Below are 20,104 nucleotides of genomic sequence, written 5' to 3'. Positions count from 1 at the left end.
CCCCCCCCCCCCCCTCCCAGTGCCCTCACTGGCTTGGTTTTTTAATCGTCGCGCGTCTCCGTGTAATATTTCCGAGGGAGGTGAGCGTATCATCTCCCCCGGCGCACCGGCAGGCGAAACCGCGGCACCACTCATATCTAATTTAGTCGTTCGCGACGACGCATTTCCGGCACGTACGGCGTGAGATTCTCGCGCGCGCACGCGGGGATGACAAGCGCCGCGCTCGCGCTCGTAGTATACGTAAACGGAACGTGACATCGCCTAAGGTATCCGCGGCCGATCAATGACACGGGCCAATTATAATTAGTCCGTGGTACTCGCGCGCTGTCTGCCGCGTGCTTCACCCGACACTCTCGCTCCCGCGACTATGTTGACACTTTCAGAAATTTTGGAACTTCGGTGACGGAGTTACCTCCCTCGGCTTTACATTCACACGCTATTATACTAACCCGAGAGAACTGGTCGCGCTTCTCCCTCTCGATTAGAAATCGTCACGTTCCCGGAGTCGATCCTTTTAGCGGGAAGCGGGGCGAATTATCCGCCAGTTATACGCTCGACGATGAAAATCGGAGGACCCCGTCGGATTAAATTTCACGATATTACAACCTGCCTGCGAAGGTCGCGGCAGGAATGTCTAATATTGATCGGATTTTATCCGGTTTTTGGCCGCGGGGCGGATTTAATTTTTTATTTCGTCCGGAGTTGCCCGCAGGCGACGCGATCGCAATAGAGAGACAGAAAGAGAGAGAAAGAGAGATATTATGCATATCGGCTTACCTGAGGTAGGGATTGCCATACGTCGCGGAAAATCGCGGATCGATCACCGGCGTTGTTTGCGGGGTCGAAGCGCCCAGATTGGCCGAGCTGAGGCCGATTTTTTTCGACGCCAGAATACCGCCCGACGGTATCCTGCTCAAGGACTCCCGCGAGGCGCCTATGCCCTGTGTCGTCGGTGGCATATAATCGCGTGTATAGTCAACGTATGGCACGTAACCATTGTTGTTACTACCATCCTACAGAAACACATGTCACAGTCTTACCTTCAACAACTGAACAACGCAAATAGACAATAAAGCGCAAATAAACGCGACGAACGCTCCTCTATTTAACGGTCTATTTTCAGATCTACATCTGAAAAGCGTTCGCTCTCTTAACACCTTGAGGGCCGCTAACGCGGTCGTTGGTTCGCCAACGATTATCGTTTTGTAAAGAAATATTTGCCGATGCTAATGGTTTCTCTATCATTGCAATATTACAGGGAATATATAAAGGTAGAGTAGACCGAGACGAATTGGACCACAGGGCGAATCGATACAAGTTTTGAGACACGTCATTATTTTTTTGTTTTAAACGAGCTATTTTATCGTGCCAGTTACCTTTGAACCCCCCCCCCCCTCAACCTACATTTGTTTCAAATAAAAAACTAACGGTAAGTGTTTCAAAGCTTACGTTGGCCGCGCTCAGCAGAACGTTTATTTTGCAACTGTTGGGTTTTCTGTACTGGGATTCTTCCAGATGCGAAAGAATAATCCAAATTTAACTCAGAAAATTACCAATAATTGCAAAATAAACATTCTGCTAAACATTGCCATTGATTTGATTTGTCCTCTGGTCCGATTAGCTTCTTAGATATGATTTAATATACACGTCGCAGACAATTTTGTCCTCCTGCTAAAAATTTCGCATTTAATATCTAATAGCGACGACTTTTATTTGCCTATTGGTCTTATTATTTATTTTATATTATTTATTTATTTATATCTATGTCGATCTCACTAGTTGTACACCATTAAACTTTTACATTTTTCGTTGTTTCGATTTAAGATAGTAAATAGCAGGCGAGCAATTTTCTGTGATATATGCAGCCGTCAAAGTGTCAATGTATGAGAAGCTTTCCATGGAAGAACGTACTCGATCACACCGAAACATCGAATACACATGTCCCAAGCCACAAAATACCGGCGGTAAATCACTCACGTTATTTTTTGGCGGGAACGAGGGCTCAGTATAATCAGCACTGTAACGATAACCCAGCGGATTCGGCACCGGTCCGGCGAGAGCCAAAGCGTTCACTCCTCTGGTACTTCCTTCGCCTTCACTGTCAAGGGCTGTGACACTTTCTGCATTGCTGACACTGGATCCCGCTCGAATGTCCGCTTTGACATCTGAGAGGTTGCTGCTCCTATCGCTTTCTCTGTATCGATCGGCATTGGAATCGGTTTCCTCTGCGTAGACAGGAAGAAAAGGTTGAGATCGTGTGTAAAAATACGTTTATCGGATTTTAAGACGATCGTGCCGAGCCGCGTCGGTACGATGGGCATACTAATTGGGGAATTGGGTGTACAATTCACCGATAAACTATTCATGCGGAACGTCAGCAAAGTGCGCATTTACGTTAGAACTATCGAAGTTGATTACTTACGCATGTCGGTCTCTTGAGTCTGCGCCGTCCGCGGCCGCGGCTGCTTAATACGATCGCGACATTGCAGAATGAGTATGACTATTACGCCAATTAGGACCACGCAGACAACCAGTCCAACGATGATCAAAATCAGCTGCCAATCGACTGGAATCAACGCTGAGCGTCACGCCTAGTTAAAATCTCGTTTGCCAAATGAAGAGCAACGCGCGCTGCTTACTCGCTAACGTGTCGCGTGTTCTGCTTGAGAAGCGCTACGAATTGAAAAATACTTGGCGTCTCACGGAGAAAGAGAGAGAGCGAGAATCGTAAATGCGTTCGATTTTATATATTTATTATTACACGATTAAAAATTATTTGTATCAGAACAAACGCCACTCACAACGCGACGTTTTTACACGCGCGGACGTGATATTTATTTTTAATATATTCATTCTATTTTCGTCTGTTCTTATTTCCTCTTTATTCTCGAGCATTTTCCAAGCGGAAATACAACATTACATAGAATAACCCGACGTGATACGAGAGAGATATTTTGATGACATTTCTTGACGAGTCGGCGCGTTTTAATTCTTCGATAAAGGCGAGCTGATTTAAGCTAGCGGAAAATAAAACGCGTATTTTTATTTCGACTCTTTTAAATCGCTCCTCCCTGCAGTTAAATAATGCGAAGCGATTGTAATTAAACGCGACCCGTAGCGACCCGTAATGTTTGGTGTAACGCACGCTAGAGTTATTAAACAGCGAGACATTTATCGAGGGTGATTATTTGATCGCGGTGACGATTAAAGTAGTTTGCAAATCATTAACCGGAGAGCTGGCTGTGCAAATGAGCTGATCTAAAATCTCTCTGATCTTTTAGAAGTGCGAGGAGCGACAAAGCGTTCCGCCACAGCTGCATTACTCCTGCAAATTGTGATCTCCCGAGGCACTGTAAAGCGCGCAAAAGCGCTGTGAGAGGATTTAAATTATTGCGTTGTTAAAAAAAGAAAATGAAGTGTAAAAAAAAAGCATCTTGTTTGACTTCGCGCACGGAAAACCTATTTGCGATTGCACGGACGCAGCGTCGTAAAAAGCAACATCAATTCGGACAGCCAGAGGTGCGAATCTCAGCATGGTAATAGGGTTTAACAGTTCTCAAAAATATTCCAAATATTATGGTGAGCAATAATAGATGGTTTCTGGCACATATACATTACACCTTTCAATTCATGAAGTCATAAATAAAATATTTCACTTATATAAATAAAATGTGTCACTTTCATCATCTAGCTCTCGAATGTGCGCGAAATATTTACGTATCTTATCGATATCTTGCAAATATACAAATGAAAATGTAACATTTCACTCTGTGATCATCGGTAAAGTATTTTATCTGTTTCAAATCTATGTGGGGAACTGAGTGAATGTATAAATAGCCGCTATCCGGCTCGGGCAAACCTGTATCTGTTTTCGCAAAAACAAGCTGAAAACATTTAGATTTGTCGCATCACGTTATTGTAATGCTTTGTACGAAGAAAACTGATATAAAAACTTTCGTTTTTGCTATCTTTTCATCGACAGATTCACTTATCGCGACAAAATCGATTTTTCCTCGATATAAGTGTATTGAGCCGTAAAGAAAAGAATAATTTTTTTTCTATAAAGGTTTACGCTCTTAAAAAGTGACACCATAAAACAGGAGACTACAGTAAAACGGACGCTCTGTACATGTTCGTACGATACGTACGTACGTTCTCGTCGACTTAAACCGCTCTGTTTCTCTCGCGAGTAAACACGACTTCTCATAATCGTTAATATCGCCGCATGCAGTCCTCGTAAAATTAAGACTTCTTCGCTTCTAACGTGACATCATAACCCTTTTTCTTTCTTTTCCGGACGACTCGCGATCCGCGAAAGTAGCGCGATCGCGAATTACGATCGGCCGTATCCGTGACATCCTTCAGATATGCGGATCTAAATTATTAAACGATACGAGAGAGGGTTGAGGGGTCGTTAAAGATAGCGGTGTCCTTGAATTAGAATTGCATAAAACGGATAGGCGATCGATGTACATTGCTCTTCCGAGGAATATTTTACACTCTACTTATACGTCGCTATTATTAGAGGAGATGGTCGTGGGGATAGGTGTTGGAGTTTTGTTTTTAGCGCGCGCGACACTACATGCTTATACGCACCGCGGACGAATATCGAGTGGCACGAACTCCGATAGTTCCTCAGCCCTTTCGTTATAGCGTAATTGTTCACGGCGATATTAGCACACGTTAGTATCCTGCACACTTTTATTGATGTAAACAATATTGCAGCACGTTCTTCCACCGTGGCGAGTCGGGGAGTGCCATACGGCGAGACACGTTAATTATTCTCATTACCAACTTGATAAGACGCTACACCGCCGCCTCGTCGAGATACTTACTCTATTTTATTTTTTTAACTGAACTGGCTGCACTGGTTCAAGGAATTTACACTGAAACTTGAGAATTCCGTACGCTTCATACGCATGAGTGTGTACGTGCATTTCTTGAACTGGCGCGGCCAGTTCAGCTAAAAAAGAAAAGACCAATTTTCTCACACCACGCTTCTCGACGAGTAAGGTGTCGATTAACGGCGTCGATAGTGAATTTTCGTGTATAACCTGAACTCGCCTGATGCAGATATTGATCACGTGATCGAGTATCTCAGTCGTACTTCGGTTCGTAACGCCAATGTCGCGCCAGGGAGCGCATCGGTGTGAACCGTTCCGTGTTTCCGCGTCTTTTTAGCCCGTCTCGGGCGAATTTCGCGTGCGAACAAGTGTCGGGAGTGCCGAGTTCAGCGACGAGCGATCGTTCCGGCGTATTAATTAGCACGCGCAACCGCAATTACCGCGTCTCGTCGATATTCGTAATCAATACTCCCCCCGAACCCGCCAATGTAAGTAAGATCTATTCTGCACATTCGCGCATCCCGCGAATTGCATTCGCTCGTTCGACGAACGTCGAGAGCGTTGAGGGTGCCAAAAATCGCCTCGGGTCGACAGTTTCGGTTGATATTAATTGGCCAGCGTGACCGCGATTAATCGGCCGGCTAGCGGATTTTCCTATGCGTCAGATTGAAAGGTCACGTGATCGTGTTCGAATCGCTCGTTTGAGCCGCGCGCTTCGGTTAGTGTCGCATGGCGTCGGTACGTTGGTTGAATCGTAACCGCTCGGCGTTCTCGCGTACTTTTTATCCGGGCGAGTGTCGCGCGCGGATGAATGTCGCGAATGCAGAATCTAGTGACGAGCGATCGTCGTAGTGTATTAATTGGCCCACGAGACCGCAATTAACGCGTATCGAAACGTGTTCGGGTCCGATGCTCGCCGTATCGCCTATATTGTCGCGCGATATTCCGGCTTTGATCCTTTCGGAGGCGAGACTCGATTTTTAACGTACGTGTTTCGTGGATCCTGCAACGTTCGCTCGTCCGATAAGCATCATAGGTGCCATTATACGTTCGGAGTATCGAAAGTGGCATCGAAAGTAATATCGGAAAAGGAGCATCGGAAAGGGAGGAAGGAGGAGGCGTCGAAGAACCGTCATAAACGTTTAGCCAGTTGTCTGCAACATCAACGGTACTGTGTGAGTCATTTGTCAAGTTTCAAGCTTAAATTCCGCCCAGCGCACAGACGCCGGGATGCTGCGAAATGCATAAGTCCGGTAATTAGAGCACGCATATGTCAAGCACGTAGCGACACCTCGTGCCGGCGAGCGAAACGATTCATTCTCCATGGGGAGAATCACACGATAACGATACGGTACACGATAACATAACCTAAGAACGAGTGGAGGAAAGTGCTTTCGACAGAAAGAAGTGCAGAAATAACTAGGATATCTGTAACCATTCCTTTAGCCAATCAAAATTGATAAGGATTATTCATAGAAATTCCTAACTCGAAACGTAGTTAAATATATTTAACATCGGACTTCTCTTTGAGGGTCACGAGGAAGATGTGGAATCAATCATTCAGTTTCCTGATATAGAGGAGAGGTTAGCTCGATTCTCTCGGCAAGAGATATCGCCTTCTATTTGCAAAGTGACTATTTATTACCGAACGCGCGCGCGTCCTGTGCAACCAAGCTCGCGGGATCCTTCGCGAACTTATTAGGGTGGGAGATAAGGCGCGGTCCTAAGAAGGATAGTAGTTTACGAGCGGCATAAACTTACTGTGTGCTGTCAGCTTGATTATGACGGAATCCGTGCCGAAGCTGTTCGTGACCGTGCAGTTGTAATCTCCGAAGTACGTCGATATGGGATCCAGGAGGGTGACAGTGCTGACTACCCTCTCGGCCGTGTATTCCTCTTGCACGTAGAACGGCGTATTGTTCGACGTGAAATTGAGCTCGCGACCGGCGAAGCTCCACATCACCGACTCCGCTTTTGGCACAGATATCGCGGTGCACTTAACCTGGGCACAAATCGGGCGAAATGGCGGTGAAATAAAAAAAGACAGAGAGAGAGAGAGAGAGGGGGAAGGGAGTGGAAAAAGATAGAGTTGTAGTTAAGCGGTAGAGTCATGCATCGCGCCCCTCTTGCTCTTCCCGATCCCGTCCTCACCTCGTCTTTCGTACTCGTCAATCCGGTAGACCCGCGCCTGTCTCTTCTGAAAGTGTTTCAAGTATCGGCGAGGACAGAGAGAGAGAGAGAGGGGAGAGTAGGAGAGAAAAATGCGGGAACGGGTTTTGGCGACGCGGCACTGCGCAATGATCGTCGTGCGAATCGTGTGTCAGTGAGAAACGTACATAGGATGTTACCGAAACGCTTAAAAACGAGCTTCAGAAGTCAGCTTTCTCCTCATATCGAAATAAAAAAGCTCACGTCTCGAGAGATGTGACTACGAGTTCCGCGGCAGAAACTGAAATCGGTTAATTTGAAAGAGTTTAGATTTCGATTCCATAGAAAATGAATTTTCGTGATAACCTCTATAAAATCATATCAAATATTTATCGTTCGATATGTTAATTATACAGTGACTTGGAAATCTCGAAATCACACAGAGGAAAAATTAACCACAGGAGCTAAAATCTAGCTATGGCAGCTGAAATAGAGACGGCTAATGTCGTTGCTACCGCAGCTAATAAATTTAGCAGTAGCAATGACATTAGCTATTAGAGGTAAAATGCATTTGCTGCAAAGTAGAACTATATGGTACGCTGTAACATCTTGATTCGAACAGCTAATAAATTTAGTTATGGTAACAATGACAGCTGATGAATTTAGCTGCGACAACAATAATAGTAGCTGTTCCTAGTTCAGGCTGCTGTTGCTAATTTTATTCTCTGCGCGCATTTTCCGCACTTATGTAGATTTGTTTCTTCGTTTCGACTCGAGAAGGCTCGCCGAGACCGTTCGCGACACCCCCTACGATTTCCCTCCCACCGTCTCGCGAAATCTTCAAGCGTGTTTTCACCGCGGATAAGGCTGAATTATCCAGAGTAAATTATACTGAGTGCCTCCTGATAACTGCCCCCTCAAAAGACCTTTCTGGCGGTTCCGTGCAATAATTCACGATACACGGCGGCGGCGGCACTCAAGAAAATTACGCGAGCCATCTCTTTATACTCGATAGCGCTGACGCGCGCGCGCGCGCGCCCGGCTGCCGCCATCGATAATATTTAACCGGCCGAAGGACACCGTGGAAGATGGATATACCGTACCTTGACCACTCCTTCGTCGGGCACGTACTGAATCCTTTGCGACACTATGCTCGGCGGGGCGCGAATATAGATGTTAGCGTAGCCGGTCAGTTCGGGAAAACCGGGCACGCGGGCCTTGCAGTAGTAACGTCCGGCGGTGTCCGGGCTCACAAATACGCTTATATTCGGGCTAGTGGCGACCGTTCGTTCCGAGTCCTCGTGGAACCATAGGATCTCCGGGGTCGGATTCCCATCGACGTCGCACTGCAAGATTTCCGTGGCGCCGTAATGCGTTTCCACGGAGACCGGCGGGTGCCGAAACTGCGGGCCGTCTGAGAAATTCAATTTTAACCCGGGTCAGTTCCGCGAAATGAACTCGGAAAAATGTTACTTCCCACCGTCTATTTTAGCACGACTTATTTCGGGAGCGCGGTTGCCTCGCGCGTGGCGAGCGTGTGCCGCCGCGGCGCTCTATTTTATACGTTTTGTCCCCTCTCTCCTCCGGACTTCTTCCGCGCGCGATCGCCTTTAATACGCCGCTTGTATAAGTGTCTTTCGGTAAAACGAAATTTTCTTCCGAGTCTAAATTCGCGCGGCGTGCATGCGGAACTTGGCGCGTCGCGTTGTATCTTACAGCTCCGCGTGATCGTATCTTTAATCTGGTATGGCTGTTGGAAATACTTTCGGGCGAAACGAAATTATTCCCAAGGGGACGTTTGCAAGATTAGAATAGAACTCTTGGGCGAATATAGCCGATATGCACTCCGTCGCCAGCGCGGAATAAGTGGATGAAACGGTGAAGTCTCACGCGTGACAATTGCGGAGAGATTCCGCTGCTGCGTCGATCGAGAGCCCCCTCCCCCGACCTCTGTATCCTGCAATCTTATTATTTCGTATGGGAAATTAAGTCCGGTACTCACATCTTATGTCCAAGGTCTGGCTCTCCTCGCTTTTACCGACCTCGTTATGAACTTCGCACTTGACAGTCGCGTCGTGCAACTCGCGAGTAGCGTTGTGAATAATCATTTCCGTCGTGTAGTCCCCGATCACCTTTTTCTTGTTGATAAACCACCTGCGGAAAGAGAGAGAGCGAATTAGAACGAGGAAGCGAGGGAAGCGCGATGAAAGCATGAACGTTCCTTGTGCGCAATAATTCCGATATTCGCGGGTGTAATAAGCCGGCGTCGTGGCTTCACAGGCGGCCAAAAACTCGCGGATTATCAGACATTTTTCACAACTCTCGAATCGCCCGCCCTACTCATCGTTTCGATATTCTCGCGTCGCTTTTCGCTATCTCTCCCTTCGAATCGTTACGGCTTTTAATAGTCGCACGATGCAGTCAAACGATTATTTCTACATCTCGATGCCAGGACGAACGCGTTTTCCCGCCGACTCTCACTACATACAGGATGTCTTCAAATTCGCAAGATTTACAGACTTGTTTCTTGGACAACACCGAGTTCACGACTATTTTGCAAGGATTTTATCGGACGCGACGTTTTCCTTAATAATTTCCCAATTTTCAACGTCATGTATATCTCAATAAAGTTCCATGTAAAATTTTTATTCAGTTAAGGTATTTAAAATAAAGAACAGATACAAGTGTTTTTCGTGAACTCTTATTGATTACGGATGTTATCAAGTTTTACGTCGTTTTTCATTTAGAATCATTTACAATTCAAGAATCATTCGCCGTCATCGCCGACGAAAAGTCGATCGCGCGACGCGACGGAGAAGTGAAACCTGTAAATTTCGTAACATCGATCTCCGAGCATCCCGTACACACGCCTTATGACGTTTTCTTATCGCACGGAGTAGCTTTGCCTTCTGCCAGCCTCCGAGGAGCGTCCTCGAAGGGTTCGAGCGATTTATCTCGAGCATCGTTTGGCCGCACAATCGACGGAAAGAGCCTCAGTCGGCGTCGTCTCGAATGGTAATAAACGGGCGAGGGCAGACTGCGCTTTTCACGGGAGGCGAAACGGCCTTCGCGTACAATCAGTGGTAAGGAGAGAGGAACCGAATCGAACTGAGACGACGACTTACCGAGCTCGTGTGTCTCTAGAAGAGAGAGACCGCCGTCGGTGCACCGCCGTCGCCATCCCCTTTCTCGTCCCCCCTCCCCCCACGCGTCGCGATCGATTTTATCGGGGCCGTCCGACAGACAATTTAGCTCGCAAAGATGCCGGGGAAAGCACGCGCGCGCGCGAGCGAGCGACGCAACGTACATTCGCGCGGCTACAGAGTGCCATAACGACTCGATAAACATTGAGGTGCCTCGGGGTCATCTCGTATCTCCCCCGGTAAAGATCAACCCTCTCATGTTCCGCAGGACACTTCGCACCTAACGGGCTATTTTGAGAGCGACTTTCTCGTTTTCTCATTTTCTCTCTCTCTCTCTCTCTCTCTTCTCTCTTACGCGCATAACGACTGCAAGATTCCTTTTTCCATACGAGAATCAATTGTACGCTCTTACGAGCGCCCTTTCGCGGACATAAAATATTTGTACGTAATATTTGAGCAGCGACGAAAAGTTCAGCGCGTTACGACGGCAGTGCGACGGAGGAGGAGGAAGAGGTACTTTACGCGTAGTCATTCTGCTTTTTGCAACCTCTGCATGTAATTTTACCAGGGGTACTTTCGGTTATGGAAGTAGCGGAATTAATTAGCATCCAAAATTAATTAGCCCGAGACGGACCGGGCTTATCTAGCATCTGGCGACCCGCCGGCGGTCCTTTGAAAATTGTCTCAGCCTCTTCGCTTAACGTAACGACATCATCTAAAAACTGATACTGATACGTATCGGATAATGATTCTGTCTTTGTTACTCTAGGACGGAACGGGCGCAAAAGCGAGACGGGAGTCACGTCGGTCGGTGCTGCCTCAGTTTTCACCTCCGTTCGAATCTCTTTTATGGGCGGCGCGCGACGACCGGTGTAAAAGCTGTAAAAGCTGTGAAAGCTATAAAAGCTGTTAAAGCGACTGGCAACTAACGTTCGTTATCGCGCTACAATGTGGTCCTCGCTGCTTTACTCGTTTCTCCGTCTATCCTATTATCCGTGAATCGCTATAAGCCGGTGACAAGCTCCCTCTATCTTTTTTTCCTTCTCCTTCCGCGAGCTTTAACACACATCACGCGCTTGAAAGAAGACTGGCATGATTTGAAAAAATTTTCAAACTTTCACGTACGCGCGCTCAATCCGTTCGATTTATGCGCACGGTATTCGAAAAATTCGACGAATAAAATCTGTGTCGTTTCTCGCGTGAGACCGCGGCCGAACAAAAACCTCCGGTCTTGCTCTTCTTTTCGATTAGGTTAATTTGCGAAACTGGATAACCCGATAAGCGGAGATCATCGATCGTCTTATGTTAATACCTCTCACAAATCTTACATAATATTTATCATATATTTAAGATCGTGTCGCGTATATGTGTGTGTATCGAATAAAATTTTTATTAAACTTCCTTAAACTAAATTCTTATTAAATTTTTATTAAAAACTTTCCTCGGAGAAAGTCCGTTTTCCGCGTTGTAGCGCGACACACACACTCTCTCTTTCTCTCTCTCTTCCTCGGACACGCGCGATACATATTTTCTCGAGAGGTGACATTTCCGCGAGCCGATTTAACCCGAGCGACGATCCGATAATCTCGTAAATTAATACGTCGCGTCATCGGGCGGACAGTCTCGCCGCCGCCGCCGCCGGTCCTTTTTTTCCCGACGGGCATGTTGCGTAACGAATAATTTAAAAGCAATCAAAGCGGGCCGCTAGGTGAAACCCGCAAACGCGCCCCGCTAACACGTGCGCGCGCAACACCGTCCTGAATTTGACATTGTCCTCTTTGTAGGCGGATATCGATCATCCGCCTTCTCTTTGTCGCTCGCAGCCGGTGTACGAACAACGCCAACTCGCGTTGCTTACGCGCTCTCACGCGCTGCCCCGACGACGACGTCACTCACCTGTAGCGATACGATATCGAGAGAGTGTGTGAGAGAGAGAGAGAGCAGAGAGAGAGAGATGGATAGAACTATCGATATTCTGAAAACTTTAAGCAGCTTAAGATCCGGAGTTGACAGATCACTTAAGAGGAAGGGAAGACTAACGCGATCCGCATCGCGGGATCACCGCGCAGTCAAATTATATTATGCGCGCGAAGAAGCATCTCCAGCCAGATGAAAACCATTTCGAAGCAAAAGTACATGTATTTCGAGAATCGAGATTTGGAAATGTCATTTGCAGCAACATTTCCCCCTCAAGAACGAAATATCGAGAAAATTTGATTGCGCACGTTAACATACGCATTCGGCTTCCACTCTTCCGCCGATATCAATATTTTATTTATTACAGTAATTGCAAAGGTATAAAGAGTGCAATCGTTATCACTTTGAAACACGAGCCAAATTATATCGAGCTTAATGCGCAAGGCGGGCGACCTCAATTTGGGGCGCAGCTCGAGCCGCAGCCGAAAAACTGGACCGTAAAATTTGCCCCCTCTCGAAACAATAATAATTAGTCTCGTAATTATATCAGCTTCTTTGTACCACCGTGGCGCAATTTACGGTCAACGCGAGAACCGACGTGCGGTTTACGCAGTGCTGCGGTTTTATTTATTATGCTAAGACATCGCACCCCTTCCGCGCGAACGAACTTGGACTTTCCCCTGTGGCACCGGATATTATTGTAGTATCGATACTTTCTTTTCGCGTCCCCACTTACTTGTACTCCACTGTAGGTGGGTTGGCCTCGGCGCAACATCGGAACCTAAGCTCGGAGCCTTCGACGATGCGATCGATCTTCGAGAGGGACACCTTCGGCGCGTAGCGTACCTGAAAAGTATCGCGTAAATCGAGCTCTCGGTCTTTCTCGCTGCTCTCCCTCTCCCTCTATGCTTTATCACGCGGGAATCGAACACGGTTCATTCGATATTACCGTCATGCTCTCATCCGGAATGTGCTACGTGCGTAGTCCGGAATAATGATGCTGCATATCCATTACCTCGCGTTTGAAATTTTCGAGAAGCGTTCGTTACATATTTCACAAGGGAAATCGGAGATATTTCGCGATACACTGAGAAGCTTATTTATTGCGTGTCTTTAGAATTCCACTCTTTAATTCGTCTTTTTTTTACTCGTGCTAGTTTCTGTTCTTTTAAGATCTCTAAGTTTTAAGTGCTCCATTTGTTGCCGCAGCAAATATTCCAGATTCACGATGTGGGACTTTTAATTTACCGATTATTCGATCGGCTGGAACCAAGTCTTTTTATAAATGTCAAAGTACCGGCGCTTTTGTGCGAACGGCGAGAAATATCCTGGGAGTACAGCTTTGGAATTGTAATTGATAACAAAAACTTTATTCCTCTCACTAAACCTCGGGTTTACTTTAACGGAAATTTAATTTAAAGGTTAATTACAAAGGTATTTAATCTTTACATCGAGATACTGATATTAAATTAAAACGTTATTGGAACATTGTACCATAAGACGGTATTTGATTAAATTCGCCCCGAGCAAAACTCTATCGAATTACTTGAAAGAATTCGCGATCAAAAGAGGCGCGATTATATTTTAATGACGGATTGTTTAGCATCAACTGTGTAATTCTTTTTCCTTCCTCTTCCATACCGCCCAAAGGCTGTCCGTTTTGTAAGAGACGTATAACGCGAGAAACGCGCTCCGCGCGTTATATCCAGAATTAAAAACGACTTTATCGATGGCCGCGCGAACTATAAAGAGACTCAACACGTCGCAGAAATACGATCTCGCATTTCTCGAATACGCTTGCGTAAGAATTGCTTCCAATTAGGACGATATTAAAGCTGAACTTATATAGAAGTCGTGAAAAGCGTAATATATCCGACGCGGTGTAAAAGAGTTAAGTAATAACTCGTAAGAATTTTCTGCAGGTGGGGGCGCGGACGCGCGGAGTGGAGAGCGGCGCGTTCATAATATCGCGCCGTCCTCGTCGTCGCAAATTCGAATGTTCCCGGGCAAAAATCTCGGGTCCGCTTCGTTGCCTTTTCCATGAAACTATTTGTTCCCTTTGCCACTCCGGATAATGGAGTCTACGTCTGAAGAAAAGAGGGCGGAAGTACCCGGAGCGCCAAAGTACTCGCGCTCGCGGCACGAAAGTTGCGCCAGCGGATGGCGATTACCGCGCTAACCGCTTCTCAAGACACGACGTTAATTATTATACGTCGCCTCGTTACCCTCGTTACCCTCCTGGCCGCTTTCGCGACTCGCGTTAATTTCTTTCTCCGGTCAGCGAGTAAAAAGAGCGCGCAAAAGGCAGTGATTTTATTTCCCTTTAAGCGAGATTTCTATCTTCCCCTACCTCTGTTCATTTCCCTCCGCTTTATTCCCCTTTGATTTTTCTCGCCGCCAGGGCCGGCCCCAATCCGGCCCTACAACCGCGTCCTATAACTCCGTTCCTACGAGACCGTAACCATAATTGCCGTCTGCAGCGCGGATATATTGCGTAATAATATACAGGTCTGTTTCAAGAATAAGTCGCTAAACTCGCTTCGCTTCAAATTACGCGAAAGGTAAGGTTTCGTGATTTAATTTTTTTTCCTTCTCTCGGAAGTTGGAGCTTGTTTCGCGAAAAGCATTATTAAAAAGTTTTATTTTCGATCACTCAAATCATTATACTAATCTTGAAATAAGTCTCAGGAGAGGTCGGAGACTTCGTTTAAAATTATACTTTCTATATATTTCTGGTGCGTTCGCGTAACTATCTTAAACCGAGAAGACAGGGAGGAAGACGAAGAGTCCCCGCTTTGAGAGAACGATTTAAATTGGACTTCCGCATTTATACCGGGAGTGATTCGCGATAGTACGCACCTCGACGCGAAGTTTGGCGTTCTGCGGCGTGCGATCCGCTGCGTTTTGGCTTTGGCACGTGAAGGTCGTGTTGTCGTGGTCCTTCCGTGGCATTACCCTCAGGATAGACTTCACCGTGAAGAGCGGGCCATTATCGTACGACTCTTTCGTGGTTTTGATGCCACGATGAAGCACGTTGCCCAGTCCATCGATCCACGTGATCTGCAAGAAACGTTACAGTTAAAAATAGCGTTGCTCGAGAAAAACGCCCGCGCAGGGGAATTGACCCGTGACTGGAATGCTTATGATTTTGTTGCCGTAATGGTGGGTTTTAGATGCCCGGCTTTTTTGCCCGCGACATTTTTAGCGAAACGTTCAGCAACAAATACAGCATGACATTCTGACACCACACCGGAAGCAATCGCGCAGTTACGACACGCGACTCGAATATCTCTCTTGTCGCGTCGCGTATATTCGAATTCTGTGCGGAGCGCAACGAATTTCACGACGAATCTCCAACTAGAACGCTTGTTTTCGCGTTATGTAATCACGTCCAATTTGAGTCACCGTTTGCTGGCTAGACGGATGGTAAAAAGCGTCGCGCAAAAACGGCGATTCGTTCGATTCGATCGATCGGTCGATGGTGGAAGAAAGTCGCGAGAGCGAATTTCCGCGCGTAATGCTAGAACGAGCGCCCGGCGGTTCTGCGGAACCTGTTCAGAACAGAATCACGCGCACGCGCTCACACGTATGCGCGGTGCGTGTCGCGGAAATCAAGCTTATCGGCTCTAATTAGACACCTCATGCGAGAGTTCCTGCTGTTTGTTATCGATATGAGATCTCCGGGCTGCAAGTGCCGCAGCGTCCTTCCGCGTTCACGTTAGGGATCACCGGAATAATCGTATTTCCACAGAGCCGCTGCCGTACTGATTAGAGTTCACGATATCGTGCTTCGATAGTATCGCAATTTAGTATCCGCTCTTTCGCGACGCTTTTCCGGTTGTGCTAACAATTTTTCAGCTTTATCGGCGAACAGATGTCGCCCGGAAGTATTTCGCTTCTGGCGCGTGTTCTCGTGATTGTTCCGATAATTTGATGATTAATGAACGACGCGCATTAATCAGTAGTCGTACCTCTCTCTTTCTTTCTCTCTCTCTCTCTCTCTCTCTTTCACTCTGTCACCGAAGTGTATGCAATACTTGTTCAGAATAACAGCGACAGGTTCTTTTTTAGTAGCAACGTGCTAATACACTTTTGAGTGCATTTTGCATTACGGAATAAAAACTCCGATAATGGTGAGTGGCTCCATATTGCGTAACTGCGTCCAAAGGTATATAATATTATTGCTAGCGCAGCTACACGTACGGTATAATGGCGAAATCATGATATATAGAGCCAAAAGTACTACGACCTCAGTANCCCCCCCCCCCCCTCCTCCCTCCCCATCCACATACATATTACACTTTTCTCCATAAATGCGCGAAAATATCTTGGAACGCGCGGGAAATATCGGAACTCGCAACGATTCGCGCGAACGCAAGCTCTCTCGAACGCGGCTCTCTCTTCCTTTCAATCAGCACATCGAATATGCTTTTTATTGACGCCTTCTCGCCGGGTTCGTTTAGCCGCTTTTCTAACTGCGGGCTCCGCAGGAAATCGATCTCGTCCGCTCTAATTAGGAGTTCTGCGGTCCCGCGGTGCAGTACCATTTACTATTGTGCCACGAGCGCGAATCACATTACCACGTAAAGTGCATCTGCCTAAAAGAACGAAGGACAAAGATCGGCTTTTATGCCGCGTCCTCTCGCATAATTTCTCCGCGACTGACGCTCGCAAAAAATTTAAAAATACAAGGTCCCTCGGTGGAAAAAGTCAAATTCGTCGAGAATCGCGCATCACCCCTCCACGGTGTTTTTCCGAGGTATTCGGAGCCGACTTAAAAATTAACAAGTGAATCGGGGCGCGTCGCTCGCGAATGGAAATATCATTTATCGCGAAATCGTTATTGCGGCACTTCACCTCGTTTTTATTTCGAATCTTCGTTTTATCTTTCCTCGAGCATGGGGCCGGCTCCGGCTAATCTCTATCGAGCCGTCACTCTCGCTTTACCACCCGCTTAATCACCCGATATCTATTTTTTACGTTTTGCGGTATTGAAGCGAGGCGTTCCGCATCGGATCCGTAGTCGGGAAATACGTGTACGCGGCGATGCCTTCCAGGGGCACGAGATTTCGAGGCGCGTCCAGCTTTATTACGAGACGTATTGAGAATCGTATCAGGATATCCCGTAGCGGTTTTCTCGTAAGATGAATAGATTCACAACTAATAATTTCCCGTGGGCATCCACGAGCCCCCCGGCAGCCTCGGACTCGCGATGGACAATAGCTCAGAAAGTGGAGTTACGGGATGTAGAAGCGACGCGGCGAGGCGGAGAGAGAATGCTGGTAGCGGAGAGGAGAGAAAGGGAGAAACAGAGAGGGAGGGACAGAGGTGCTGAAGAAGGCGGCAGGGGGAATTGCGCGAGTAAATGCCCTATCCCGTTGTTGGAGCTGTTTAATTACTAGTTATCAGTTGAAAGGCAAACGGAGAGACGCGGGCGCGCGAGAACGGGTCGAGGAAAGAAGAGAGAAGCGAAATCGGATTATGGCGGGCTGCGAAGCATTCGACTGTGGTGACTCTGAATTTCTAGTGGAATTGCATCGTCTCTTCCTCTCTCCCTCCTCTCTTCTCTCCTTTCTATCTATATATTTCTCTTTCTTTCTCTGCCTCTTTTTCTCTTTCTCTCCCTTGCGATTCGCCTAATGAAGGCCGATAAGGCTACGATAGATTCAGCAATATCGGCGGCTTAGACAGTGCCGTTCGACCGAGTGTCTCCAATGAGAGAACGAGATGGGTTGTATATTAAGTCGTAAAATCGAGAGATCTGCATTTATTAAATGTTTCCCTCGATTTTATCTCGTCGCGGGGATTCTCGACGTTTTTCGAGTCAAATTAATCGGAGCAGTTACGACGACGCATTCCGTTGCTCGCAAAACTGTCGGGAGCTCCGTAAATTCGTCACGCGTTTGTCATATGATGCAATATAAAAATAGCGTAATATGTGCACAGGTAAAGTGATACAAAGGTGATATTAAAATCCGGTCTTGGGAAAACTCGCGGTATCTCGGAAAATTTCCGCGGCAATACGATAGAAAGTTTTCCGTAACTTCGGAGTTTCCGTAAAGACGAGAGGGGCAAAAGGGACGGTAAGAGATGCCATTAGAGTGAAAGCGCGCGGTATACAATGATTTGAACAATTATGCGATAAGTGGATGTAATCGTGTGTTCAACTTAGATCGCTGGACGTTGCTTAATTTCAATATTATACGACGAGGATGACTTCGTAGTTTGTCCGGCTATGAAATTATTTCGGAAAATCCTCTTGTTTTATTCATCTCCCGTGAACTTTCCGATACGCGACGTGCTAGAAACTAAATGCGAAGCGAGTAGTATTTTAATCGGTGTTCAGTAATGATTAATATAATAACATTTATCGTTTTAACGATATAAATTATAAATGTTCGAAAGTTAAATTATATTTTAGCAACTAAATTATATATATATTTCATTGCATCTAAATTCTGTTCTTGTGGCTGATGGTTTCGTTGATTTTAAACTCATTTTTCGTTAATAATGCATTTTAGCGGGAATCCTCCAATCACGCTATTATTGTGTCCAATTCTTCAATTAAATAACAGGCTACCTTCGTAATCGATCAATGACGTGACTCAACGTTACCCGCTCGTGCTAGAAACTAAATGCGAAGTAGTAAGTCGTATTTTAAGAGTACAGTCCACTAAATATCTAATTAATCTTCTCGATATCGCTATTTCTCTCTGAATTTGAAAAGAATACGAGATATTTTCCTCGGACGATATTTCGTCGGATAAGAAGCAGTAAATGCACGTTTTAAAAATTAATTCACAGATATCGTAAAAAGATAATTAATAATTTTACGCTTTCATGCTGTTAAATTAAATTTGGCGGGATCGTCGAGGAAATCGATGATACACACTCTGCGTCGATCGCTAAGAAAAATGACGGGAAACCTAGCTTTTTCCTGCTCCGAGGAAATAACCGCATTTGGGAGCGGCGCTTCTGTAAATACGACATTTTCAGCGAGAGGCGTGCGCGAATTTCGATCGCGCCGTGTTCATTTAACCCGTCGCCGGCATTAAAAAAAATTCCAACGGCAAATATAACAAGAACGAGTAAAAAATCAAATATAAATATGTTTTGTATCGCTCCGATATAACCAGATCATTCGTCGTTGCCTGTGTATCGGTGTATTGTGATACCATGGGAGATTTCATTCCTTCGAATCTTGTCCTCATCACCGACAAATTTTGTATATTTACACTGTAGATATTTAGTGTGGAAATTTGTTATTTCTACGACACACACGTTACGTGCGCGTGCGTGATCCTCACTAGAATTTCCATTAAGGAAAACTCGACTGAAAATATATTGGAAATCGAAATATATCGCGCACGGCTATATTACCGATTTCCACGTATTATGTTGCGACACACCCTGTATATTTTACTTCTCAGACTGCGCTGGCTAATGCTATGTGGACTGCGGAAATAGAAAAAGCGGTTTAACGATGAAACCGCACGAACTTCACGCACGGTATCGCGTGATTAGCGCCCCACATTTCTCTCTCTCTCTCTCTCTCTCGTAGTAACGCTTTCACTGATCCAACAATGCTCCGGAATTTTGCGAGTAGCTTTCGTTTCATTTTTCCGCTCCACGAGCGGATAACGTTGAGTCACGTCATTGATCGATTACGAAGGTAGCCTGTTATTTAATTGAAGAATTGGACACAATAATAGCGTGATTGGGGGATTCCCGGCAAAATGCATTATTAACGAAAAATGGGTTTAAAATCAACGAAACCATCAGCCACAAGAACAGAATTTAGATGCAATGAAATATATATATAATTTAATTGCTAAAATATAATTTAACTTTCGAACATTTATAATTTATATCGTTAAAACGATAAATGTCATTATATTAATCATTACTGAACACTGATGTTAATTTAATGAACAATAATTTTATTTAGAAAAGTAATTAAATTTCGATAATAACTGTAATTCGATGGAAAAACGAAATTTATATTTTTGTTATCAGTTTGGCGTTTTTTGTATTTACACATTTAAATACAGG

At 45.8% G+C, this 20,104-nt stretch overlaps 1 protein-coding gene across 2 annotated transcripts in view; it reads right to left on the bottom strand.

Moving 5' to 3' along the window:
* LOC106744534 (irregular chiasm C-roughest protein-like) overlaps nt 1-20,104 on the bottom strand; it is a 155,962-nt gene that overhangs the window by 4,766 nt on the left and 131,092 nt on the right. Inside the window, exons 5-12 of one of the 2 annotated variants that reach the window (XM_014619400.1) lie at nt 14,912-15,112; nt 12,789-12,898; nt 8,995-9,146; nt 8,096-8,406; nt 6,606-6,846; nt 2,423-2,578; nt 1,978-2,225; nt 778-1,013 (exon numbers count right to left, since the gene is read on the bottom strand). In XM_014619400.1, coding sequence (XP_014474886.1) covers nt 778-1,013; nt 1,978-2,225; nt 2,423-2,578; nt 6,606-6,846; nt 8,096-8,406; nt 8,995-9,146; nt 12,789-12,898; nt 14,912-15,112 — 1,655 coding nt within the window. The remainder of the gene's footprint in view (nt 1-777; nt 1,014-1,977; nt 2,226-2,422; nt 2,579-6,605; nt 6,847-8,095; nt 8,407-8,994; nt 9,147-12,788; nt 12,899-14,911; nt 15,113-20,104) is intronic. The other variant, XM_014619401.1, reaches the window with a different exon arrangement.

The sequence above is a fragment of the Dinoponera quadriceps genome, unplaced genomic scaffold, assembly GCF_001313825.1.
Source record: "Dinoponera quadriceps isolate SergipeBrazil2010 unplaced genomic scaffold, ASM131382v1 scaffold1421, whole genome shotgun sequence".
Taxonomy (NCBI): domain Eukaryota; kingdom Metazoa; phylum Arthropoda; class Insecta; order Hymenoptera; family Formicidae; genus Dinoponera; species Dinoponera quadriceps.
Note: the sequence above shows the minus strand (reverse complement) of the source record. Positions and strands in the feature narration are given on the sequence as shown.